Raw genomic sequence first — 27,836 nt, forward strand, 5'->3', positions numbered from 1 at the left:
AATTTAACACTTACCGTAACACTTTCCGTATTAAATATAGACATTTTCAGAATGGAGACCAAAAATGACCCTAACCCTATACATGTATATAGTTGTTTTTTCTTTTACAATTTAGCCTCCTAATTATTTTTTTGTTGGATGCTAGAATAGCACATTACCCGTTGTAGGTATAAAACGTTTCCGTACGAAAAATGACAACTCTGTTTCCTGAAATAGACTATGTTGTGTTCGAAAAAAGCAACCTTAAAATGATACCAAAGCTTTAACAGCTATACTTGAAACAGACACATATAATTTGTACACCCATGTAAATATCACATGTTCTCTTCTTATAACTTTAAACTTTTAATCAATTAATCCATGAACTCGTACCGTAATATGGTGGAAAATAAAACATTACATGTGTCTAAGACATTCGTGTTAAGTGACAGAGTAGACTTCTCATGTACAAACTAGACTAAAGAGTATGCAAACATAGAGGCAGTATATGAAATTATTCCTTAAATCAGAATTCCCTCTTCCCAAGAAATTTGGTCATTTACAATCTTTATATCATATATAATCAAAGTTCGTTGTACTGAATACTGAAAGACAGCGTCAAAATAATAATTTTCGTTATTTTATAACTTCACTACAGTTGCAGATTTTCATAGTATTATGACACTAACACACATCTAAATGAACCGAACGTACAACATTTAGCCAATAAATTTATTAGACGTATTATATATCCGCCCTTCACATAGTTAACATATCACATCGGGCAGTTCACTGTGATATTTATGCCTAATACCTTATTTTTTCTATGACTATTGTAACATTTTTGCCCAAGTGCATTATTTTTCTAATTTCAATTCATCGAGAATGATAGACTGACCATTTGAAATTAACATCCTACGGTCATGTTTTAAGGCAATACTTCTAGGATTAGGGATTTGTGAGATATACGTTCCTAACGTCACTCCAGCAGTTGTGAACATCACAATGCGGCTATTTTGATAGTCACAAACGTATATGTTGTTGTCAAGATCTGATGAAATAGAACCAGGGTTACAGTATTTCCTTCTTTCTATATATCCTGACTTCCTTACAATAAATACGCAATCATTTGCCCAATCTGATATAATGTACATTCCATTTAGTAGCACATGACCAAACATTGGATTGCCTATTTTCACTGGTCTACCTCTGTCATTGATTGTAAATTCTTGAACCCCTCCCTTTTCATACACACAAATTTTATCCGCATCAGACATCCAGCTTAATTGTGGCGAAATTGGATGACAAGTTAGGAGTGTAGAAATCCACTGAAATTCTCTCTCTATCTTCAAATCTTTATTCATCACCACTAACTTTCCTCCCTCTGTTTTGCAAGCAACTCCATCCCGAAAACCACAAACTACTTTGCAACCAAGTAAAACGATAGACTGAATATGTTTTGTTTGTATATTCATTATTTTCACCTTTTGGTTTTTTTGGTCGGCAACTATAATCTTCTCTTTGTCCATCCATGAGACCCCAGTATAAAACGGATTAAAGTTATCTCCCTTTTCTTTGCACTCTATCATAGTTTGGAAATTTGTACAGCTTTTGAGCACCTTATCTTGTTTATCACTAACACCACTGACTTCCTGTTCTGAATTCAAACTCTTCATACCTAAATTTCTTTCGTTTTCTTCTCTTTTATGAAAAAGTAATCGGAATATTTTTCCATCTGTATCGATTTCAAGGGTTGGTAGCTCGATCTCATCAACAGCACAACTTTCTTCACTTTTGAAAGATTTTAACTTTGACAGGCGTTCATTCATTTCGGTTTTCATTGTAAGAATCTCGATGTCTGATCCACATTTGAGAATATTCTTGCAAAAGGAGTACGACTCCTCCAACTGCTTACTAATTCTCTCAATAGATTCCTCTTGTACTCGCAAAGAATCTTGCTTCGATTTCAGAAATTCTTCTAAATCATTTTCAGTTGCCAATTTTGATTCCTTAATATTTTCAATAATTTCATTCACGTGCTTTTCTAAGTTGTGCTTGAAGCGTTGCTTTTCGACAAGCACTTTATCCAAAGCTTGTGATACATTTTTCTTTGCAAGTTGGAATCGTTCTAAATTTTCTTTCAATGCACTCATGAGCAAGCTTATGCTTATATCAGCTTCCTTTCTTGCATCCGATGGTGCAATGAATTTATGGCTTTGATGACTCAGGACAATGCAGTCTCGACAAATAGGAACATCACATGTTTCGCAAAAGTACCTCAAATCTTCGTCGGCATGCTCAGAGCAAGGGATTTGTTGCTTTGATCGAATCTCATCGTTGTATTTTCCAGAAATTACTTCGGTAAGCAAAACAACTTTATGATTTATTGTAAGTGTAGTTGATCTGTGTCGATGATCTGCACATTCAGAACAAAGATAGTCTTTGCAGGTTAGACATTGTGAAGTCGCCTCATTGCTTTCGCCTTTTAGACTGCAAAAGGTACAGAATTTTGAAACATTCTGCTTGCCAGAAGTAATGACTTCTATAAGATTTTTCAAACAAAAATTTGTTTTTAATTCATCTGAGTCAAGGTTCTGGAGTTCAAAGATTTCTCTGCACACTGGACAAGGATGTATCGTTTTGGTATTTCGTTTCGATATGAAGTTATTAATGCAGGTTTTGCAAAATGAGTGCAAGCATGGTAAAACTTTTGGATCCTTGTAAATATCGTAGCAGATTGGACAGGTAAAAAATTCTTCTTTTATTGTTGACGATATAGAGTCCATTTAAATACCTAAAAATATAAATTTAAAAAAAATCACCTCTTACATTTTTGACAATGTAGAAAAAAAATTTAAATATGTAGTGCATATTGCCTTTGACCTCACAGGATTTATATTTATAGCTTTTGTTTGAAATTTATAATAAGTTTTAAAAAATATGTTAAAACATATTGGTACTTGTAATTTGTCTTACTATTTTATAATCCTGTTTATACTTATACAGTGGAGCTTCGGTTATCAAGAAACCAGTGAATAGAACGTTTCGCCTTCGAACAACATTTGTGAGGAACAGATTTTATATTTGTTTTTATAAATTATGAAGGGGGCATTTCAGAAATTTGGATGCTTCATTAATTCGGACGAGTTGCTTGGGAACACGTGTCCAAATTGTATTCGTAATAATTTACCGATTCATGTTGTGATATAACAAATAAATAAGGCATAATTTAATTTCTAAATACGTTTACCTGTCCTCAGCTTGACCCAATTTGCTGATCTTGTTTAAATGCACAAGAAAGGCAATAGAAACAGAGATAAACCTAACTTAATAAATTAAACGTAGAAAACCTCTTATTTCAAACAAACAGTAGGCCGTATCCAAAAAAATTCTAATTCCATTTCATTCTAAGAATATTTATAAATGTGATATTTTTTAGTAGCCACTAAGACATCAATCATGGAAACCAATCTCCTATGCAGAGTTGTCGTTCGTTCTTCTCTCAGACACGTCTGCAATGGGCTCACGTCAAGATTTTTGACATAACTTTAAAAACATAACATTTCAAGGATTATTTCAAATTAAACTTATAGTTTTATATCTATTTAGTAAATATCTATCTTTAAGGACTATCATTACCCTAGATATTTAATTATAATGAATTAAAAGAAACGCACTATTTCTCGTGCTTATCACTGTGATATACGAGAGCCAACGACAGAGGTGAATGTATGAGCCGATGGTAGAGAGTCACTCGGCACACCTCGGCCGATTCGTACCTCATCAAACCTCGGCTGTATCATGTAAATCTCCATTGAACCGGAGCTACTTTATACCCAATATGGCTGCGCCCTACATATACACGTGCACAGTGTGCTGAATTCGATCCGTTAACAAACATGTGATTATGTAAAGATACGAAGTGCATTTTTCATGGTTAGTGTTCTTCTTAGTGATACCTAAATGCTTTTGAAAATTTTTATCGTATATCAGATGCATATTTATTATCGTTTTCAAAGCGTTACGTTTTCCCTAAGCGGTAAACAGGCAGCCTTATCACAAATGTTAAGCGGAGACGCATATCAAGTTTCTTCGTACAGCCGAGGTTTGATGAAGGTGACGGAATCAGCCGAGGTTTGCCGAATGGGTAGAGAGTGCATGGAAACATGCATGATAAATAAAGAAAAACCTCTCCAGCAGTTCATTACCAACCAAAAATCAGAATATACACAAATTATAATTCGGTAAGTAAGTTCTATCTATAAAACCTACCTAAAAACATATCTTCATAAGCATGCCACTTTTTTACGAAAATAACCTATTCTTACCTTATGTGATCAATAATGACGCCCATACGCCATGACGTACCTCCTTCCCTCTGCAGAGAAATATACGCTACACTGGTCGCTTTCGGTGTCTATAAACAAAAGATCCAACAAAATTATCCGTAAAAATGAAGGGTAATCTCTTCAACTGCAAGAAATGATGACTTATTCCTCCATAATTATTATATAGCCTCTCACCTTAACAGGAAGAAGCCAAATATAATGCATTAAAATACTTCATTTTAACCCAGAAACCTTGGTGTACGTGTCAAAGTCCGCCGCGTCAAATGGTTGCACTTGCTGGTTGCTTCGGATGATTTCGGCTGTGATTGGCCAAAGCCAACCACAAAAATCAAATAAATTTTGTGATTTTATAAATTATGAATATGTATTGCATTTCTGACATCATGCCAGTAAATATTTAAATCAAGAGTGTGTGTTTCTCGGTAACCAAGTAGTTTCAGGTGCATCAGATAACAAACATTTTATCTCTCAAGTACATCTTTTCAATTGGCAATTATTTAAATACAGTTTAATTGTTCAGTCATTCGTTGATGGTTCATTAGGAAAAATCGCTAACGTGTGGATATAATCCAGCATTCGCAGGTAGGAAAAAATCTAGGTCTGGTCTACAAGTACTTTTTTTTTTATCGATTTACTGTTTTTCTTTTCATCAGATGTTAGTGTCTTTGGAGTGCTTATCACAATAATAAAAGAAAAGATAATTGTCTCATAAGGGCATTAAATTGTTTTTCAAGTTTAAAATAAGTGGGTTATCTTATGTTAAATTCAAACACCTTAACATAGCCATAAATAGATTAAAATCAACAGATATATTGCTATATACATGTACGAAATTGGAAGCACCGACTGTATCTCTACCTTTTATAAGTCTTGTAATGTATAGGCGACTTCAATTTCTGCCATCTTCACTTCTCAATGTTTGTCTACTGACAACCAAAGCTACTGACTGGTCAAATAAATTCCCGTGGTTCAAAATATAAACAATGATTAATGAAATATGAAATATTTTAAAGGAAATAAACTTGCTATGATATTCCAAATCAAATGTTAACAATCCGGTTTTCATTCTGGGCATTTAAGATAATAATTTAATATTTCAAAGAGGACAAGGAATGTTAAATTTAAAAGAAGTATCCTCTATTCAAATATAAACTAGAAGTACTATGAGCATTGAGCTAAAAAAAAAAAGATACCCCCTCTCCTTTATGAGTATACTGGAAAAATCCATGTTTTGCTATGGGAAACTCCAAATATCTTCCTGATCAGAACGTAAAATAGGAGGTGCACAATGACAGTATTTAATAAAGATTCTGGTAAAGTCTCGTTAATTTTTTTTTACTGGTATAGGAAGAATTGCGTATGAAATGGGTACCCCCATTGCTAAAGAATGACAGTATCCATGTATTGCTATGGGAAACATTAAATATCTGTCTGATCTAATCTTTATTATAAACTGTCATTGTGCACCTCCTAATTTACGTTTTGATTGGACATTTGGGGTTAATGTTTCTTGTGGCAAAACAGGGACTTTGCCGCTATATTCAATGAACGGGGCACCTTAACTCTTCCGATATTCAATGGAACTCTCAGAGAATCTCATTTACTTATTCCCGAGAAATATGCACTTTGCCATTGTACTCATATGGGAGCTGGGGGATCATTTTGTGGCCTCAGAACTCATGCACAGTTATTTATCAAAGTTACTTATTCTTATGAACCTAAAGTTGAAAAGTCGTAAGTTTTTAGACTGTGAATTTGGTAAATTCTTGTAATTTCAAATTTTTTAAAAGTTCCTTGGAATTTTTAAGTATCCACAACTGATTTACACCACTTCTCGAATATATTGTTGCACAGTACTCCTGAAGTTTAATTCGACATTAAATTACATATATCAACGATCTTTTTTTTTTTTATCAATTAACAATATTTATTTTCCTTCCTATGATTCAATCTTTGATTTCGAAAAAAAAAGTTATCACAGAGTCTGACACATATATCTGTTTCTTTAATTTTTTGGATAAGTAGTTTACTAGAAAAAGACATTAATGGCAAACTTACAGCTAAAATTTATGATAAACGTGATGACTTCCAACTTTTCTATCGTCATTTTCTTTTTTTTATGTAGCTATATACCATTATTACCCGCATATGGGGTTTATCTCTCCCATTTGATTTGATATGCAAAAGCTTGTTCTACATGCAAACAATTTCTAATACAAGAAAGCTACTGACAAGTAAGTTGATGATACAAGAATATCAACAGTCTCAATTAAAGTCAACATTTGGCATTTCTAGCAAATACAGACTAACGTTAAGTCAAATTTTGACTGACGTTTTTCATACAAATTCTTAGGTCATTATTTTCACACTGAATTGTCTACGGAATTTTTCTTTTACCCAATCATGACAAGGAGCACACGGTGGGTCTGTCCGGTCGACAGGGGATACTTACTCTTCCATGGCACCTGATCCCACCTCTACGTTTCTGAGTTTCTTGTTTGCTCTGCTCATAATTTGTTTCAAATTGTTTCAATGCACTTTTGAGCTGGATTCTTGTTAGGTTAGGTTTAATAAAGCTTGGTTTTAATCAACTCATAAAATCCACCACAAGAATTAGTGCTACAAAAATGCTTATATTTGTTGCTGGTGATGTATAAAGACAAACATTCTTGATTTCAAGCTAAAAGTTGTCATAATATGTATTTGATAACTATTTTGAAGTTATACCGAAGAATGAACATTTCTGTCTAGGCAGGTAAATTAGGCTATTTTCGTTATAATGAATTAGTGTCGGGTTATTGAAACCAAAATTATTATTTGAAAGCATTCTAATGAATGACTGTTACTTTATTGTGCGAGAAACTCTCTTAGCACCAGTCCCATGAAATATAAATATAATTCATCGTATTGCATTCATTTCCATATCACAATCCATTCATAGCATCAAAAGTTGTATCTTTTCTCTTTCAGTTGATATGGATTCGATGACAAAAAGTCTTAAGGAAGATTATTTGACATGCGTGATATGCTTTGAACTGTTTAAGGAACCAAAGGTTTTGTCATGTCTACATAATTTTTGTGAGGCTTGTTTGGAAGCATTAATCCAGAAATCTTTGGAGAAAAACGACTTGATATGTCCAATATGCCGAGAAACTACATCCCTGACATCAAAATCGGTTTCGGGTTTGAAAACGAACTTTATATTCAAAGATATGATCAACAAATTATCCCCTTCCAAAGAATCGCATCCTAAAAGGATCTGTTCCTTTTGTATTCTCCATTCTAAAGAAGTAGAGGCAACTCACAAATGTGTAACATGCATGGATCTGCTATGTAGTTTTTGCACAAGACACAGACACAATTTTACCAGGCAGAACGCTTATCATAACGTAGTTCATCTCAGGGACTATTTGGCGGGAAAATGCAAAGCAGAGACGAAATACGAGATACCATGCGAAAAGCACCACGAAAGAATGCGTTTCTACTGTCGACAGTGCTCAGTTCCAATATGTAGAGAGTGCGCTGTTGTGGAACACAGATCCCATAATTATGTATCGTTTGCAGAAGCAAGAGAGATAGTAAAAGAGGAAATGGAGAAAAACTTGCAAACTTGTAGAACAAAAAAAGAGAAACTGCAACAAATGCATTCAGCCTTGACATCTAAATCCGAAGAATTGTCGGCGAATGAATCTTCCCTTATAGATTTAGTCGATGTTACTTGTAAGGAAATGGAATCGAAGTTGAAACAACACCGTCAAAAAGTTGTAGAAGAAATAAAACGAAAGTCGAGCGAAAAGAAGAAAAACATTGAGATTTATGCGCAAGACTATCTTAACATGCAAGAACGATTACAAGAATCAATTTCATTTTGCGAAAACCTGCTATCTAATGGCAGTGATTTAGAAGTTTTGTTCTTTTTAAACGAGATGAGGTCGTGTTTAATAAAATACCCAGATCCTGAAGAGAAGCGAATGCACATTTCTCTTCCAAGCCTGAAAGTAAATAGAAAGACAGAATACTTTGTTTTCCAGTTGGAGGATGATGTCGTTGATAGAGAACATTCAGCTACAGCAAGAAATGACACAGAAACGTCCTCAGCGTTGAATATAAATATCACGAGTTTACTAGAATCTCAAGATTCCGAAGGAGCGTGTCCAGAAAACCCTGGTGAAAAACCTAAAATATCTGCATCAGTGTCAGGAAAACCAAGCAATGAATCAGATGGAACAAATGCAGAAAATCCTCATACCAAAACACAGAAAAATAAAACTGCTGTACAATCAGAAACAGCTCATGTTCCCAAGTGTTTAAACACATTTGAGGCTTTGGTCACATATGGCGAAAAGTCCCCAAGTTACACATGCATTACGTGGATTGACAAAACATCTTTTGCTCTTGCAGATGAGAACAACCAAGCAGCTGTAATTGTTACAACCAATGGGGAAGGCATTCAAATTCGAACGCACTCAGTAAAAGGTATAGCCGCCATTACAAAGTTTGGTAGTTTTCTTGCGTTTAAAACGCAATCAGGCGAAGTCAAAATTTTTTCCTATCCGAACTTGATATTAGAAACAGTTTTTAAAGGGGCGTATGCTTTAACATCACGCTCGGCAGAGTTGATTTGGATAACAAAAGAAAAGATAATAAAATTCAATGATGTTAAAATTGATGAAAGGAAAATTACAGACGAAGACGGAAATCCTTTTAGATTTACAAGGCCGTTACATGTTTGTTGTCTTTCGAATAAGACTTGCGCTGTTACAGACAAAGTTGCCGATTGTCTGTTTTTTCTTAATAGAAATGGTCAAATATCGAGACGGCACTTATTTACAGGGAAGCTAGGTGCACTTTCTTGTGACAAAGAAAATCGTCTTTATATGGCATTTTATGAAACAGATAGCATCTGTATTATCAACGTAAATGGAGAATGTTTGCGGACAATTTCACTAACCTGCATTTTACGAAGACCAAGAGGTATATCGGTTCTAAGTGAGGAAGAAATTCTGGTGTCCAGCAAAGAAAACGTCGTTCTTATTTCTTTAAAATGATAAATTGAATTTCTAAAGGAAACAAACAGAATATACCAATTAATTTCAAACTCATTTTTATATAGATATACTTTGTGAAGAGTTTTTTTTTTCAATGCGAAATGTCCAGCAAAGAAAACGTCGTTCTTATTTCTTTAAAATGATAAATTGAATTTCTAAAGGAAACAAACAGAATATACCAATTAATTTCAAACTAATTTTTATATAGATATACTTTGTGAAGAGTTTTTTTTTCAATGCGAAATGTGCAGATTTTGTGCCCTCGAAGTTTCGGGGCATATAGTTTTTGGTCTTTCTGTCTGTCTGTATGATGGCAAAAATTTCATGTAACTTTGAACGGTTGGTGCTAGGACTTTCATATTTCACATGTGTTTCTCTTGTGACGAGACCTTATTTCGAGTTCCAATATTTTTTACCTTGACCTTGGAGTTTAACCTACTTTTGTCCTACTTTTGTAAACCATAACTTTTAAACAGTTGGTGTTTAGGCTTTCATATATCACATGTGTATTTCTTGTGAGAGAACTTTCTTTGAGTAAAACATTTTTTACCCAACTTTTGCTTTAAAATTCCTAATAATTGAAAAAATTCAAAGCAAGGTAGCCTTTATGTTCATAATCTGAAAAAGAAATGTCCCACAGATAAGAATTTTTCCCCCAAAGTCGTTTTAGTTAGTTAACCTTATTTTATGGCCTCTGCTGAGATAAGCCTTGACCAAATTAAAGGAAAGTAGAGGGAGTCAAATTATACCTTTATGCACCGTTTTCCCACACTTTTCTTGTATGAAGGGTTTTTCCCAATTTCAAGCAAATGTTACTGTTTCCAAATGGAAAAAAAACCCAGACCCTTGATATCAAGACCTTAAAATTCCCGTTTGTAAAAACTTTAACTTTGGACCTAACTTTTGAACGGTTAACACTAGCTAGGGCTTTCATATTTCACATGTACACTCTTAATGTCCAGGTTTTCACCCAAATAAGTACAAATTTGCACGAATAAAAGAGATATATAATAGACGTTAAAACCATATGACTCGTTTAATTTATGCAAACTTCAGAAGGGCTCTTTGTGGCAGGACCTTTCTTTTGCTACCAACATTATTGACCTCGAGACCATGACCTTGGCTTTAGTAAGAACTTTAGCCTTGGTCATAACTTTTGAACGGTTGGTGTTGAAGCTTTCATATTTCAGATGTATTTCTTTTGAAAAGACCTTTCTTTGGGTATCAATATTTTTGACCCCATGACCTTGACCTACTTCTGAAAAAGCTGCCATACGGGGACAACAGTATTTCACAAACACATCTTGTTTTTCGTAACTTGTAGATCTAGACCTAATAAACTGGTTTGAAGTGAAAATCCATTTGATGTCAATTCTTAAAAAAAGATCACAAGGATTATCTGCAAGAGTATGTCTTCAAAACTCTAATGTGTTTTAATATTTTTCTTTTAAAAAGTTATTGGCAACTCCATTAAAATTATTTTGGTTATACTCCCTCGAAATATAGAGTTAAACCTTTGTAAATGTAGAATTATGTGGCCGAAATATCACTGAACAATGTAAACAAATATTCAAAAATTTGAATGCATTGCATATATATATATATAGATAGATAGATAGATAGATAGATATATATATATATATATATCCAATATTACGTGTAGTGTTACACTGATCATGAACACCATGCGTCTGTTTTGAGAAATGATAACTGAAACACATTCAGTACAAGTACAAATGCAGAGCCGTCGTCAAGTTTCTGAAGAAGGGGTCGTGGGAGGAGGGGTGCGAAAGAGGGTCTGACAGGGGTACATGTACTGCCTCCTCCGAGTCAGAAATGTTGGTTTAAATTGGTGACTTTCAAATATTAAAAAAAAAACAACAAAATCAAGCAGCATTACTTCAAATAATTTGTCGCCCGCGTGGCGCAGTGGTTAGAGCGTCTGCTCTAGAGTCGTGGAGTAAGGAGTTGATCCTACGTCGCGGGTTCGAATCCCACTGTGGGACGTGGAGACCGGTCCTTCGGATGAGACCGTATAAACCGAGGTCCCGTGTCGCAGTAGGTGCTGGCACGAAAAAGATCCCTCACTGCTCAAGTGGTGGCGTCTCCATATGAGTGAAAAATTCTCGAGAGGGACGTTAAACAACAATCAATCAATCAAATAATCAATTATTTTAATTGTGTAAAAAAGGGGGGTTACTGAGATTGCACTCAAAGCATCTCCCTTAGCGTCGGCCTCGAAATGTGGTTCTTGAACTACACAGGTACTGAGCCTACTATTTAGAAATATACCTAGTATTTTTTACACATAATGCCCCTACCAAACTGTTTTACAAATTTTTATAACACATTTTTTCGCATCCTACATCATACATTCAAGGGCTAGACACTTTTCCTCCAAACTAGTTGTCAACAGACCAGTGCCTTAAATGCTGGCCCCTCTGTTGTTGTTTTTTTCTTTGTTGCGGCATGTCTCCCTACGTACCAAGTAGATTTCCCAAGTGATAATTACCCCCCCCCCCTCCTTTTTGGCTTCTCAACTACACCCCACCCAACCTCTTAGATTTTTGAGTTTAGGGAAATGTAGACGAAAAATAAAATATTTTTAGCCGTATTCAACGTGTTTTATGTTAACCCTTTGATATAGACCTTCATTATGTAATATTATAAAGACTTACAGAAATGAAAATGAGCATATTGACCTAGGCGATATGTCGGAGATATCGATGTAATAGTGCGTAAAGGGAAAAGTGCTCAAGTGCTTTTACAATTTTTTTTTTTCTGAACGCTTGCAGATATTGAGCTGATTTTTGGTACGCGACTTTACCTTGATATGTTAAAGATCAATTTTTCATTTCGATCCGCTTCAATGTTTTTGACGGAATTATGGCATTTTCAATTTTTAATGGGAATCAGATTATATACACTTGTCGGTAGGGGACAAGACGGAGTGGTAGAAACGGAGTTAGGGGGTTTGGCGGGATATGCAAGAGAATCCGATCAAAGTGTTTTAAATACATGTAGCAATATGATATGTAAAACTACAAATTATAGAGGCAGATGGATTTGACTATAGTTTGGGTCACTTCCATTATTGCCTATCGTTAGCGACTGAAATAAATACAATTTTCTCATAATTAGATACCTAGGGTATTTGTTACCCTTTTTGTCTATCTGCCACGAAAAAAAGTACTACACGAACTTTAGAAAAAATAGAAATATAGGTTTAAAAGACAATACTAAAATGCAAAAAAATTATTAAGAAACAAGTGCCTGTGATCAGTGGCGTATATTCCATTCCATATAGGCAAAAGGGCTGTAGCCTACACATCATTTTTTCAAGTTGTAAAAATTGTATACTGGAGTATGATTGAAAAAGTGAGAAAGATGATCAATCAGAAAAGACCATTTTTTTGTTTGACTAAAATGACAAAAAAGCGTTCTAAGCAAACTGAATTTTAATTATTCACCAATAAAATGGTATTATTTGGAAAAACGTAAAACAAAGTATTGTTTGTAATCCGATTATTTATAAAAGGAAATTTCTATTATTACCTAAGCAGTCTGCACTGTAAAGGGTTGAATTGTACAGGATTAAAATGTCTCAATTTTGTTAAAATATTTTATATATATAATTTCCCTATTCACTGGTCAAATGACAGTCATGAATGCCTCTCAAGTTCACATGCGGACTTAGACCAGCTTAAAGCGTAAAATTATAATATAAACAGCAAACTCAAATATAACTTTTTTTTCATTTTTATTACTTAAAATCGTTTTCATTTTTTTTTCGTGGGTGAACCCACCTCCCTTCAACAGGAGGTGGACCTTGAAGTGACTTCATATTAGCCTATACATGAACAGAAGGAATATACGCTACTGGTGAAACACATCCATTCTTGGAAGATTCATTCTGGATCCGCGCACTTCAACTCGGCGCACAACTCGTGTATGTGCAAATGACGTCATAATCAAACATCAATGACGTGTAGTATTATTCTGCAATGGGAGATGGATGACTTCCTGTTTAGAAAAAATGTAAAGAAAGCGGGTTGATCGACATGTTTCTTTTGTGATGTTTATGTTGTATAAGGTACTGTATTATTTACATCTATCCCCGCATATTTCTGCGACTTTTTATTGCTGCTTGCAGATTTTTATTTAAGTTTCTGTAAAGTTCTAGGATGTCGTTCACTAAAGAGTGAGGGGAAATAGGGAGTATTGTGGGCACTATTTGTTTTTTAGACCTTTTCTTGAATCAGTGTAGGCTAAATTTATGAAACATAAAAAATTATTTAATGTTCTGACTCGTTTCAAGACCTCAAGTAGTGCAGGCAATATTGAAAGCCTGTACAGTTATTTTTTATCGGAGGGGGGGGGGGTGCATTTGACTGTACTAGGCTATCCAAAAATCTATACCTTATATTCACGAGACTAGGAGCTTCCAACTAATTGAAGAAACTAAATGAAAGATCTTTTTCTAGCAAGTAGCCGTTAAGAAGACGAAAATATTGTATGATAACCCCCCCCCCCCCCCAACACACACAAACACAGCAAATAATATAAAGTTGACGAGTACATTGAAACCCTCTTAACTCCCCATCCCAACACACGGTCCTAATTCCTCCATACTTGGCTTTTACAATTAACAGACACACACTTCACTGTAAAACACAAATACGTGTTAGCTTCGGGTTTTTTGTAGATGTATCATAGGTATTTCAGATTGCCTGTGAACCATAATTAACGAACAGAACAGAACATTTATTTATTTCGAATTTAAAGCCCTGAACAGACAAGTATGAAATTATTACAATAATAAGGAAAAGATATGCCAATGAATAGTAAAACAATTAGTAAATGACATTGCTTATTTCAACAATAATCTTGTACTACTTCAGTTAAAAGGAATACAATGTATAAAAGTGTACGACTATAATAACATGTTATCATTTATAAATTTGCCCAGGTATATATTTCTCAGTGCCTCTAACAAATATTTCTTTTGAAGGTATTCGGGACTGGTTTGCTTCTTGCCCTCCTATTAGAGTGTGCATACGGTAAGATAACAAAAATAATATGTTAATGTTTTATATCCATTATAAACATGCACAGCTTCTCTTTTAAAAATCGTTCCATGAAAGTGATTCTGTTCTTTGAGGAGACAGTGAAATTTAGTACAGTAACTGTATTTTTCTAGAATATGTTTTCAAACAAACTAGATAGCTGAAATGCAATTCATTTCTTTTAAAACATTTATCAGCGCTAAAAAAAGAAGATGAGGAATACCTGGAAACCGTTTTTAACAAAGCTCTGGGTGATCTGTCTTCACTCCAAAACAGGGACTACTTCCGCAACTACTGCGCACGAAAAGTAAACCCTCTTTGTCCCAGGAAGTGGTTTTTCTCTAAGAAGACAAAGCGAAACTTTTTTAAGCCAGGAGAAACACAACTTAAAAAGGTACCAATAGAGGACTGAATATTTGGGAGGGGGAGGGGTTAACATTAGGGTGCAAAAAGTAACTTAAGGATTTGATACAGTGGTTATTACGAAATCTTACATATAGACATATTTTTGTCTGAACAAATTTGTGATTTTTCTTAAACAGGAGAGGTTCTATCAAACCTATTACTGCTATAAATTCAAGCAAGTTAAACTGTGTCCAGGTGAGCTTTTTTAAAATTAATTTAAAACATATATGATTCTTTAGATCATCATACATGGGAGAAAAAAAATGAGAATGTGTAACACTTTAACTGTTTAAGATCGCAATATTTTGTTTTTAATCATCTTATAGAAAATCATTAATTGAGGAAAAGCTTAAACATATATATTAAAGACATTTTTGAATTAATAACTGTAATGATATCAGTGGATGGCAGTTGGGGTGCTTGGACAGGCTGGTCCAAATGTGGAAGTAACTGCGGTTTGGAGGGAAGACAGAATAGAACCAGATTATGTAATAACCCTGCCCCCTTAAGGTTTGGAAGCCACTGCACTGGTCCAAATGTCGAAAGTCGGACGTGCATTAGACACTGCAAAAAGGAAGGTATACAAACAAACTTGATTGTTTTCTTCTTTTATCTAACTAATCGACCCAGAGTGTTAACATTATTTTTTTTTATTATAGTCACAAGCAGAAAAGAAGCACGGACCTATCTCAACTTTATGAATCACGCCTTTCCTAAACTAAAACATGAATGCAGATTGGGGCATTGCCTATATGATGATCTATCTCACTATCTTGTTGGCAAAGAGAAGGTTTGTTTCCACCAGTAATTCGGACTTCCTCGGGTTTGTTTGTATAAATTCACATATATGTCTTATTAATGTGATTTCTGATTTTGAATGGTTCAAATTTTGAAATTACAAAATTATGGTAAATTTTGGTGACAACGGGTGATTTCTGTTTAATTAGAAATGACACTACCACACAATGTAGATATCAGGACTGTGGTTTGCAAAATCAACTGTATAAATTAAGTTTTAGGACTTCCTATAAAGAAAAAAAAAGTTCAAACGGGTTTTTATGATGAAGTTTAAAATTTTCATTTTATATCAAAAAGGAGAAGTACTGGGCCAGTATGCATTGTGTCTATTTTGATCGTGAATGTCCAGTGGACGGTGGATGGTCACACTGGACAGAATGGACATCATGTCAGCCAGTGTGTGGATGGGGTTATCGTCATAGGGAGAGATCTTGTAGCAAACCCAATCCTAAAAATGGTGGATACCAGTGTTTAGGATCCGCCTACCAAAACCACCAGTGTTTTGGTACAGATTGTACTAAAGCAGGTAAAATCATCATGATTATCTTTTATTTTATGTGGAAAAGATTCTGCGTTTGCAAACTGAATTTCAAAATGAATAACATTGGTAATGGCATTTTGATATTCATTCCTGATTTGAACGGGTTTAAATGGATTATGCACCAGACATTGCCTATATATTAAAGCCTTTTCCATGTTTTATTCCTAAAGTAATTTAAAAATAAAGAATTAAATTAAGTAAGGAAGATAAATTGATTATATAAACTATATGAAATTATTCATCTATTGTTAGATTTAATCTATGGACACCACTTATCTGATTGGTCTGAATTTTCTCCATGTTCCGTCTCCTGTGGAAAATACGGAGTTCAAGTAAAAAAGCGAATGTGCCTGAAGCCATACCACTGCACCCATCAGCTTGGGAAGAATGTAAACAAAATAATAATCACCAAACCATGTTACCAAGGCGAATGTTCGGGTAAAGAAAAGATTGTAATAAATCTTGTGTTTTGAAAAAAAAATTTCTCATTATGAAAAGGCCAAAGATGAACAATATTTTTTTTTTCAGCTAAAGGAGGCTGGTCCTCTTGGCAGAGAGTGGATTTTTGTTCCGCCCGCTGCGGCATTGGCAGAAAGTTGCAATTCCGTCTGTGTAATTTACCATTTCCGACCGGAAGTGCTTCCTGCATTGGCAACGAAGTAGAGACAAGTATATGTAGAGGCCCTTGTGATGACAGTTGTAAGATTTCTATTTATTTTAAAGAATGATGCCATCACAACTTTAAAAACAGAAAAACAAACACTGCGATGAAAAAGGTTATTTTTTGTATTAAAAAAAAATATGCTCATACCGACAATAAAATCATTCACAGACCATATCGTTCATGCCAACCCTCTCCCCATATTTTTCAAGAATTATCTTTTGATGTTCATTAATCATGGAAATTTTCATTGAAAGGCCACCCCCTCCCCCCCCCCCCCCCCACCTTCACCCCGAATTTCTTGGTGCAATACGGTCGAATCCTCAATTTCAATACTTTTCCTATTTGCAGGGAACAACGATGTCAAAGACTTTAAGAGAACCGGATCAGATATGAAAATAGGTCCAAAATCAGAGGTTAACATTAAATACCCATTCTCCACATTTTGTGTATCTTCTAGCTGCTCGTTTATTCAGAAGAATTTTGTTGTAAGACAGATTAACACATATTTATTACTTTAATAAGGAACACTTCACACTTAACCCCCCCCCCCTTGTATTTTCTTTAGGATACTCCTGCTACAGGAGACAGGTTTAGTATTCCACTTATAAGAAGTATGGAGAAGAATTACACCCAATGGAGTGAATGGACACCGTGTACCAAGTCCTGTGAAGGGGGGTTCCGATGGAGGGAGAGAGCTTGTAAATTAAGTGGACAATGCTCGGGAGAAATATTTCAGAGACAAATGTGTAACACAGCCAAATGTCAAGGTATTTCTCCATCTTTTCCATTATTTGTGTGTTTATTTCAAACTATTGCCGATTTACGATTTTTATGGTATTTTATTCAGGTAATGTAAAAACTTTCTTTAATACCTTACTGAACCTATAAAGGGGTCACTGCTAATTCAAAAGAAAATCATTTTATTAAATTTAATCCAGATAACTTTTTATCTAGAAAATAAACTAGTGTATTATTTGTTACACTTAACTTATTTTTGTGTAGTGTAAAGACAAAAATTTTCAGATATGATTGGCTCTTTTATCAAAAAAAAAATGAAAATAATAATAAAAACTGGTGTGAGGGTGTGTCAGTAGTGTGTTTGTTTGTTTGGTTTTTTTGTGTTTTGTTTTCTTTTTTTAGTTGAATAGTTATTCAGTATTACGATTAACATTATGACATACATGTACATGTTTATTTAATCTGGAACATGATGTCGAGATTTGTGGAAAGTGATATCCAATGATTTTTTTTTTTGGACAATTTAAATTTGTTTAAAACTTTTTGTGCAAATGCAAATTTATAATGAAATACTATCAAACAGAGTATCATTGTAAGCTTAATTACTGAATATCAGAATATATGGCGAATATTTACATAGATACATGTACATATATTTATTCGATATATTCAGGTTATAACTTGTTTTACTAGGAATACAAACGAAAAAAAAAGTTTTTTTTTCATTATTTTAGTAATGTTGAACATAAATGATGACGTCTGGGTTTTTTTTTTAGTGCAGGGTGGTTGGAGTGATTGGATGGGATGGTCTGTCTGCTCTGTGACCTGTGGTCCGGGTGTGCAGACGAGATATCGAAAATGTGATAATCCTTACCCACAAGCTGGCGGAACTTGCTCAGAGTTTTCCTCAGAGAAGAGGGAATGTGACATGAAATCATGTAAAAGTAATGTTCTTTTTTTTTAATCTAAATTTATTTCTTTTTATTGCTACTTCAAATTTTGAAAAGCAAAATTAATAGTGTTTTTATTGTATAATTTTATTTTACATCATTTCTCGCTGTTTTTTTTTATTCTAAAGAAACATATTTGCGATACGGTGAATGGGGTTCCTGGAGCAATTGTTCTCATCCCTGTGGACAGAAAGGGACACGAGTCAGAAATAGGGGGTGTGTTATCCTCCCAAAAGGAGACATTAGCTCAAAACACACAAAGGGCCCAGTGCTGACTAAAGAGACCAAAACGTCAACCAAACAGCTCTCAAATGTGCCTCGAAGCCTTCCTACGGATAAAGGTCTGGGTGATAAAAAGAGTCATTCTCTTGTAAAGCATGGGAAACCAGCTGAGGCATTACCATATGAGGATTATTTACGAACTAGATATAAAGCAAAACAATTGGCAAAAGAACAAAGAAAAACAACTAAAATTGTGAAACAGATTTCACCAGTACGCAATAAACGTTCTCGCAGACGAACAGCTTACTTACCAAGATCAGATAACTCGAATCTTCCAGCCGAAGCGAAAGTGTTACGGAAATGTTCAGCTCATGGCACAAAGATGGTCAGCAGATGCAACGTTAGAACTTGTCCAGGTATATCTAATTATGTAAAATTCAAAATATTTTAAAGGAGATGGGCGAACATAGCGTGCAGAAAGCCTATAGCTTCAGATATATAAAAATCATGTTCAGTTTGTGAATTTAGTATTAATTAAGGGTAAAGTTCTGATTATTGAAATTTATGACATTATGATAAACAAAACTTTTCTGAGGAAAATTTTCTCGGCAAAATTTATTCTTTTATTAAAAAAATAATGTGGTATTCATGGGGTTCGAACCCTAGCAATAAAAATCCTGAGTACATGTATCATTTTCTTTCGAGACTAGCACGCTAACCACTAGACTACACAAGTCCTGATGAAGAGTGGCATTTAAATCATGTTTGTGATATGACCCTTGACTTAATGGACTTCAAGTATTTCTCGACAAGATGCAAATGTGTCCTGAAAGTATATTTTTAAGGTATAGTGGGTCATTGCTCCATATTTTTGGTAACCAAAAATGTATATTTTTATGCAAACTTTGAGGATTAACTTTCAAAAAAGTGGAGCGAAGACCCACTAATATCGAAAAATTGTGTTATAGTATGAGAAAATGACTCTCTTTGTCCGCTTTAGTGTGTATATAATATTTCATAGGCAAATAATTTCAATCTTTGAGAGATTTATGCAAATTGTAGAGATTTTACATAAAGTATATTTTAATGTTGGACGAAATATCAAGGAAAATTTTGATATAATTGAAATTTAATTTTTCATCTTCATGTTTATCACACTATAGGCTTATCGCTCGTCATGTTCACCCATCTTCTTTCTATTTTTATTCATATCATACTATTTATATAAACCTTTAGAAGGCTGAGTGCGAGTGTAATCAACCACTGTGTTGTGGTAATACTAGTTCTCAATTCGTTGATCCACCAATTTAGGGATTATTTAACAACAACAACAACAAAAAAAACAACACACATCTTGGATATTGATTATTTGTGGTACGAGTCCCATAGAAAGCATTTTATTTGGTGGTGGAGATGTGTGGGTGCGCGTGTGTGTTTATGGGGGAATAATTTAGAAGAAATTCTTGACAGGTTAAAAAAGGGGAATTTTTGAGGGGATGCACCAAAGAATTAGCTTTGTTTTAACGAGTAGAATATACTGATAAAATGATAAAGGTGGATAACCTTTGTTTTCTATTGTAAAGACACTTGCAAATTCGTACAAGATTTATATACTGTGCATTAGTAAATTCACCAGAATGATTATAATTCTGTATAATCTTCAAATATTTCGTCTATTAATTCACGGAGCTGTAAAGTGATGAAAAAATATTTAATACATTTGAAATCGGTTTTCCTTTTTCAGTTGATGGAAAGTGGGCGAACTGGGGTAGCTGGACAAAGTGCAGTCGGACCTGCGGACAAGGCATCCATCTGCGTGAGAGAACGTGTACTGACCCATTTCCTAATGGTGGCAAAATCTGTGACGGATCTGGAACAGAAATTGCCCACTGCTTTCGAGAGCCATGTTCAAGTAAAATTCTTTATTGGGTTAATAGACACATTTTCCTTACTGTTTTTGAAATTTTGGCCAGGGTTCTTTTCATATAGATAATTAAATAAAAAAAGACCGGGGGTTATGGATGTCCCCCCCCCCCTTCCTTGTTGTACGGTGGCTATGAGATCTACAGACATTCGCAGTAGGCGATTTTGACAAGTCATGATATACAAATTTTATTAGATACATGTACTGATAATTTCAAACATCGAAACTAAATACGTTAATTCAAATGTCATTTCTAAACCGATCTCACAAAATTCTATTTCCTTGCTTGTGCACAGTGTCATACTGATAACTGTAATTAATTGCATATTTGATTAAAAGTTTGATTTCATGATAAGATCACGTGACCATTAGCTGATTTGAGGCTACAATCATTGGTGTCATAGATCATGATTGGTGACCATGAATACTGTCATGCTGTAAATTTGAATTAGTCGGGTAGCAGTAAACATGACAGTACAGTGAGTACCCTAGAACCCTCATTGTTTTGGGGGACGAATGTTCCTGGATTTCGTTGGTCACCCTTACTCACAAAGAAGAAGGGCTATTTGGCGTGTGATCTGCAGGAATCGTGTGTACGAATAATTTAAAGTTTAAATGCCCAATCAAACAGACGATTTGGTCGACTGACCACAGCTGGACAGACTTTACAAAGTTACGCACAAAACGTTATATACTAATACATAGAAATTTATACCTTTTCAAGTTGTAATATTTAAGGAGGTTCGATCCTGAGCTTTTGAGCAGATTTTGGTCAGGACCTTTATTTCTAAAATTCTGCATCATTTTTATGTTCTAACATTGAATCTGGATTCTACAATGCAAATTAAACTATATCCAATGAAAAAACCGCGATGAAATTCCATTAAAATAGGATTAAGCCAGGAACTATATTTTGTGGCGGAAGGTTTTTTTTTTAGAAGAAAATGACCAATTTTTCCCTTTTGGAATATATACAGTACTGTTAAGTTTAGATTCCTTTTTTTCCATGCTGGTTGCACACAGAGCTGTTTTTTGCAGTGAAATGTTTTATGCTGGCTCTGAAATATCTATTAAATTATTTCTTATGAATTCTTTCATTATATTGTGACAAATATAGTAGATATATTCTGAAAGTCCAGGAAAAAATTGAGCCAATTTTAACATAAAATTAACACTTTTTTAGTAATATTTAAAAATTTATTATATCATAGACCCCCACTTTTGTTTTTCTTTTCTGAATATATAAGATAACTTTAATCAATCTGCTTAAATTCAGCAAAAGTTTAAGACTTTAAAATAATTTTTTTGCTTTTTAAATTTTTAATGCTAGAAAAATCACATTTTGTGAGTGCAGAACAGTTACATGTACAATAACAAAGTAAAACTTCACATAAATAATAAACAGCTTTAAACAAATAGGGTATGCATTTAAGTTTCAGTAGGTGGGAAGACTTATTCTGAAAACGGTCGTTGCATTTTAGGAAAAACAAGGGGGTGCGTATGTAATTGATACGTTTTAATTCTGAATTTCTTTTATTTTTTCTGATAATTATAAAACTGTAAACATTTTAAAATTCTCGGACAGGTATGCATTGTATAAATAAGGTAACAGAATATGAAGAATAAAGTAAATCAACAAACATTTTAAAATATAATTTAATGAAGAATCCATGATAGAAAAATTTGCTATAAATTTAGGAAATATTCAGAAACTTCAAAACAAAAACGTTTCATGCACATATTCAGTGTGTGCTTCGTATTTTTCAAATGCATTTAAGTCATATACAATATTTAGTTTGAAAAATAAAGATTTTTTATACGACAGGTAATGAAAGTAGAAACAGCATTTGTAGTTTTATTCTTCTTTTTTTTTTTTTTTTTGGGGGGGGGGGGGGTAGACGTGCCGTCGAAGGCTGTGTACAATAAAATATGATCGCGTGACAAAATAGAAAAAGACCACAAATTACAAAATTTAGCCAAAATTCGTGTTCCTTTTGAAATATTGGGTTTTTAAACAGTTTTTTAAAGAATTAAAACTTCCTGGTTTAGTGGGCAAAACGCCATGATTATAGTCACATGATCAATTTTTGACGTAATCTCATACATATTCATGAAGTGCGTCACTTGTGTTTTGACGTAATAAAGAAATAGCCGATAGGACTCAAAGTGAAATGCTACTAAAATTGTGGGATTTTTGTAAGAAATTCAGGGATTTAACAAATGGTAACTAATGACTTTGTAGTTAGTTGATTGAATTGTGCATCATTATCGATTTGAAAGGAAAAATATTTTGAATATGGACATTAGGAGGTCATGATATCGAGCTCAAGTAAACGGTAAGTCGCTTTTACCAATAACTTGCCTAAACTAAGCGCACAGTATCGGGCATGTTTTGACATAAGACCCTAGGCTAATTTTTCCAAATTTTCCGTCACAAAACTTTCCTGTTCTTTGTAAGCAAACATTGCATGAATTAGTCCAAATTAATGGAAATGCAGGCATGGTAGATGAGATCTAGGCCTACATACAAAACACAGTCTACGAACTATATAATTATACTCTAACCCTAATCTTTCGATCGCATACAATGCACCTATATCTAATTAATGGTTTGCTTAAGTTAGGAGAAAATTCCTGGTCTGTTTACATGTTTCATGGTCACAAAAGGCACTTTAATAGGGCCTATATAGCATTGCCTTTTGGAAGCAAAAATTACATGTCTTAAATTAACCCAAAGTCAGGAAGATTTAAGAGGGGATTTGTAAAACAGTTCCTATGTTAAAACTATGTACATATGTACTCTAACCCTAATCACTCGATCGAATGCGTTTTGTAGAAGCGAGGGGAAAATGGCCGCTTACATCATAGCAACGGCAAGGGAAATAACCACTCATGCGCAGTAGCTTGTAATTTGTACGTACCGGTAAAGTGCATTTGTCCGGCATACTAGAAACTTCCCCTCAGATCTATTACGTGAAATGACTATCAGTTTTATGAGGAATTTAGCAAACCAATACACCCGCACAATATTGTTTTTATGTGATTCTGTGTATTCCCCGCGAAATATACTCGTAACATTCTGTGAACGTTACGGAGTGTACTCCGAATGCGTTGAAGTTACCATGGCGTCGTAGCTAAGGTAAACTGTAAACAAACATGGCGGTTAGGGGAAAGTCTAGTGGAGAATCTAAAACATTGTAATAAAAGCTTACGTTAAAGCAATTCAGATAATTTTCAACGCTTTATAGCATTAACATTATTTTCTTCTCCTAAATATCTGGCAAAAAATACAATAAGTGCGAAAAAGGTTTTCACATATTGGTGCTTTTATTGTTTGTGTTTTGTTTTTCGTGTTGATGGCGAAATTATGATGCTTAATTCAACTACAGTCTATAAACTTTTGTACCAAATACTGCCTCTGTATATGTTTTGTTAGATTTTAATAAATTTTAAAAGAAAATAAGATGAGAAAGGGTGCAAAAAATTTTTTAATCAGTTTCCGAAACTGAAAATCACTTAAAAATTATCAAGAATTTGAATAAATTTCGAAAAATAAATAAAGTTTGACAAATATTTTAACATATCATCAAAGCTCACCTAAAACTGATCTTATATCCGATATTATTTGTCAATTAAACCGTAATGTTACGACAAGATACTCAATTTTTTTTAGACCAGTAGCACAAAATCGTCGTTCAAGATGGCCAACTGATGGTCCGTCACATTTTCGCGCTCTTTCCAAACCAGCCGTTAATCGCCAATCAGCGCGCTCAAAATTGAACCAATCAGAAAGGTGCAAAAATACAGGAGGGTATATAAACAAGCTCTCCCGTAGCTCAGCATCAGTTGAAAAACAACAGTCTTGAGATGCGCATCGCAACATTCGTAATCGCTCTATTGCTGATTCCCGCTGGTCCGGCCACCATCCCGGAAATGCCAGACATGTATGAGTAAGTGTTATCCTATAAAGGAATTAAATAGTAAGAGTACATATAAGCATATTAATTAATATTTAGAAATGTACATTAAATCTGATAAAAATGATGGCGTCATTGAGTGTTTTTTCCTTAGATACGGTCTTGATCTCCTCTCGACAATATCCCAATAAATTCATGGACATTGCTATTATCTCTTCAAATCTGATGTAAAATACAAAATATATAGTTATAATGATATTCGTCATTAATCATTAGCAGTTATTTTAATAAATAATATTATGAAGTGGGGGGGGGGGGTGGGGGGGGCGCGCTACATTTTCCCTTCTGCGTTACATATTCGTGTTTACCGAGAAATTTCAGTGTTTTCACTATTATTTTTTTTAAATTTATTTTAGATTTGTACAGAGCATGTGGAATATGACCACGCAAGCCACTTGGCACATTTCGGTAAGTAAAAATATACCGTTGTCAATATGTTCTCTTGCATTATGGCATCCTTCTGTCTTGTGTTCTATTTCTAATTCCTTCTCTCTTTTTCTCAGCAAACGCTGTTCAGTGTCGATGAGATGGTCTTCAATTTCTCGGCCTCTCTCGCCACCAGCAGTGTATGTGCCTTGGACTCTCTCTCCACTTTCGCTCTCACTCTCTCCTCAAACACTCTCTCGATGTTTATTGACATCCTGGACTATGTGGAGACACTGTCAGTTCAGTTCAGTGATGATGCCATCAGAGTTTCATCATGTGTTTACAGTTGCTTTGGTAAAACTGTCAGCAGTGTTTCATCTCTCGTCGGATTCGGCTTGGACTTTGTTCAGAAGGCTCTTTCTATGTCAGTTCAGGAACTCTTTCTTGTCAGAGACATTCTTTCTTCCATTTCTTCTAAAGGCATCATTCGTCTATCTGCATTCTCTTCCTTCATGGCTTTGTGTGTGTCACTTGTTTGGATGGTCCTTGACTTCCGGGGGCGCATTGATGTGATGCATAAGACAGTAGCCAGTCTAGCAGAAGGTTATTATTAACTCTGCATCTTAATCATTTATAACATTTGTTCTCTGTTTTTTTTTATCTGTTGGTCTAAATACATGTATTTTTACTCCCTTTTGCAGAAAACAAACAGTTGAAATGGAAGATTAGTGTCGAATTCAAAGCTATGGGAGAACAGAGAAAAGAGAAAGGTAATTAACAGTTAAAAATAGATTTTTTTTAAAGTTTGAGAAAATTGTCATTTATTATACATATACGACTCATTTCAATAGCTGTTTGTATTCATTTTCAGAGCAAACACTGAAAGAATTGGAAAAACGATCCAAAGCACTGTCCATGTGGATTAATATCTACACAACTGAACTGTCTAGAAAGTAAGAACATTTATAAAGAATTTTTATTTCTTTTTTTTTTAATTCACTGATGTAATATGCAGAATCCTCAATGACAGGGCAAGGATAAAGACTTTCTGATTTCACTATCCCACAAGATAATTATCACCGAACTAAGTTTTTTTGTGTGCTCTTTTTCAGGATTGAAAAGCAGTCTGCTGGACAGTTTCTTCGCAGGTCCTTACGGCGTCAGAATTTATTGTGAATGGACTATTTCCTCACAACTTTGATGAACTGTTGAATCATTTTATTGTTGAATTAAAATATGATTGAAATGTTTAACGAGTTTGTTTATAGCTTATCACACATAGCAAAATTCTGATTACTTAAAAAAAGTGTCTTGCCTGATCAACAACTATTGAATGGATTTTTGCGCTTAGGGCTTTTATATAAAATGAGTTTTTCTTTTCAAAAAATAATTCAGTGGTGTATGTCATGGCTTATAGAAATATGCTGCAATGGGATTTAGAGTAAATAAATTTCCCCTTTTCATTGACGTAATCAATAAAGAAGATTCGCACTCATGAGCAAAGAATATTTGCACACTAAAAGCATAAAAAATCAACTGATTTAAGATCTGCTGTGTCATGTTCTAAATTTTGTAATTACTCCCACCCGGTAAATACGAAATTTAAAACATGACAGCAGCTCATCCTGTCGGCGAACTTTATAATTATCTACACACACTCAAAAGCACAAATTGAGAGAGAGAGAGAGTAGTAAGTTAAACGAGGTATCTTTTTCATGATTTACCTTTTCATTGAACACAAGATGCCAATAGGCCTTGACTATCGCCTGGGTATCATTATACACTTAAAGTATATCATACAGGGAGTCAGCAAGGTTCCAATTCCCCAAGAGCAAGCTTATTTCCCAAGGCATATCGGAACTCTTCAAGTAACTAAAAGAAACTGTGAGGTGTTCCGAATAGGTGTGTATCAGTCTATCAGCTCATCAAACTGACGCACCTTTTTGCAGGGAATCAGTCTTTTTACGGCGATTTTCAAGGAATCAGCAAAATAAATCGATTTACCTTTTTTTAGTGAAAAATTAGTAGAGGTATACTAATAATTTCGAAATAAAAAAATTATAAAATGACCCCTTACCCCCACCCACTCGGACTCTAGATCTAATCTATGTCACATGAATTTAAAAAAATTCGAGAAGAATTCCTGATTTTTCCATCGTACCTGTAGCATGTAAAGCTGCCTACTCAATGCTGAGGAGTAGCCACAATTACAGAAAACAAAAAGCAAACAAAACATACAAACAAACCAACCAAAGAAAAATACAAACAAACCAACCAAACAAAAATACAAACAAAACAAATAAAGGAATAGAATTTAATTTTGATACCTTAAAAACTTGGCTCCACCCTGGAACTTTAAAGGTAACTCTCAATTCGTAACTCTTAGTGAAACACACTTACGTGCTACGTTCACGTTTACGTCTACGTTTACGAGGTACGACCTGTTAGTGAAACGGTCGCCAGAACTCTGGTCTAAGGAAACACGAATTTTACAGTTTCAGTTAAGGCATATTACATTTCCGCAAATGGAAAAGAAATTACTTCTCTGCTAAAAAGTTTTATTATACTTCTGTGATTTTTTTTTAAATTTTAGTTTTTGTGTTATCGATTTGCCAATGGTGTACATTTGTAATAGCCATCGAACTATTGTCCTACAGCATTCCATTTCCCTTGCGTTTTATCTTGGAACTCTTCTGGCTTTATGCGGATTGTGACCTGACACAAGTAAAGTCTGCTTCGGTATAAGGGGACGACCTTGTTTCCGGGGGGGGGGGGTGGGGTGGGGTGGAAATAAATAATCTGTCCTCAA

General features: G+C 34.4%; 4 protein-coding genes across 4 annotated transcripts in view; 3 read left to right on the forward strand and 1 right to left on the reverse strand.

Moving 5' to 3' along the window:
- Positions 1–715: 715 nt before the first annotated feature.
- On the reverse strand, positions 716–2,767 carry LOC133190860 (E3 ubiquitin-protein ligase TRIM56-like). The gene has a single exon (XM_061326544.1). It carries the CDS (start codon positions 2,763–2,765, stop codon positions 837–839), a length of 1,929 nt encoding a protein of 642 aa, XP_061182528.1. The 5' UTR covers positions 2,766–2,767; the 3' UTR covers positions 716–836.
- A 4,531-nt stretch (positions 2,768–7,298) lies between these two features.
- Positions 7,299–9,621, forward strand: LOC133190343 (tripartite motif-containing protein 2-like). The gene has a single exon (XM_061325918.1). It carries the CDS (start codon positions 7,304–7,306, stop codon positions 9,374–9,376), a length of 2,073 nt encoding a protein of 690 aa, XP_061181902.1. The 5' UTR covers positions 7,299–7,303; the 3' UTR covers positions 9,377–9,621.
- Positions 9,622–13,378: 3,757 nt separating this feature from the next.
- The window catches only part of LOC133190342 (uncharacterized), a 47,593-nt gene continuing 33,135 nt past the window's right edge, over positions 13,379–27,836 (forward strand). The window contains exons 1-14 of the mRNA XM_061325917.1: positions 13,379–13,469; positions 14,388–14,436; positions 14,640–14,836; positions 14,985–15,042; positions 15,249–15,425; positions 15,507–15,637; positions 15,943–16,171; positions 16,439–16,624; positions 16,715–16,885; positions 17,199–17,263; positions 17,416–17,617; positions 18,365–18,532; positions 18,667–19,176; positions 20,505–20,672. Coding sequence (XP_061181901.1) covers positions 13,452–13,469; positions 14,388–14,436; positions 14,640–14,836; positions 14,985–15,042; positions 15,249–15,425; positions 15,507–15,637; positions 15,943–16,171; positions 16,439–16,624; positions 16,715–16,885; positions 17,199–17,263; positions 17,416–17,617; positions 18,365–18,532; positions 18,667–19,176; positions 20,505–20,672 — 2,329 coding nt within the window. The 5' untranslated portion in view covers positions 13,379–13,451. The remainder of the gene's footprint in view (positions 13,470–14,387; positions 14,437–14,639; positions 14,837–14,984; positions 15,043–15,248; positions 15,426–15,506; positions 15,638–15,942; positions 16,172–16,438; positions 16,625–16,714; positions 16,886–17,198; positions 17,264–17,415; positions 17,618–18,364; positions 18,533–18,666; positions 19,177–20,504; positions 20,673–27,836) is intronic.
- LOC133190861 (uncharacterized) lies at positions 24,512–26,280 on the forward strand. The gene is made up of 6 exons (XM_061326545.1): positions 24,512–24,634; positions 25,018–25,069; positions 25,165–25,630; positions 25,729–25,797; positions 25,899–25,980; positions 26,140–26,280. Exons 1-6 carry the CDS (start codon positions 24,552–24,554, stop codon positions 26,201–26,203), a joined length of 816 nt encoding a protein of 271 aa, XP_061182529.1. The 5' UTR covers positions 24,512–24,551; the 3' UTR covers positions 26,204–26,280.

Source organism: Saccostrea echinata, unplaced genomic scaffold, assembly GCF_033153115.1.
Source record: "Saccostrea echinata isolate AGI-Se365-2 ecotype Australia unplaced genomic scaffold, CSIRO_AGI_Sech_v1 ptg000022l, whole genome shotgun sequence".
NCBI classification, from domain to species: domain Eukaryota; kingdom Metazoa; phylum Mollusca; class Bivalvia; order Ostreida; family Ostreidae; genus Saccostrea; species Saccostrea echinata.

Bases quoted from the DNA above. Each gene is read 5' to 3' on its own strand.
- LOC133190860 (XM_061326544.1), bottom strand. From the start codon at position 2,765: ATGGACTCTATATCGTCAACAATAAAAGAAGAATTTTTTACCTGTCCA.
- LOC133190343 (XM_061325918.1), top strand. From the start codon at position 7,304: ATGGATTCGATGACAAAAAGTCTTAAGGAAGATTATTTGACATGCGTG.
- LOC133190861 (XM_061326545.1), top strand. From the start codon at position 24,552: ATGCGCATCGCAACATTCGTAATCGCTCTATTGCTGATTCCCGCTGGT. The intron at 25,631-25,728 runs GTTATTATTAAC...TCCCTTTTGCAG, and splicing joins AGTAGCCAGTCTAGCAGAAG to AAAACAAACAGTTGAAATGG. The intron at 25,798-25,898 runs GTAATTAACAGT...ATTCATTTTCAG, and splicing joins AGAACAGAGAAAAGAGAAAG to AGCAAACACTGAAAGAATTG.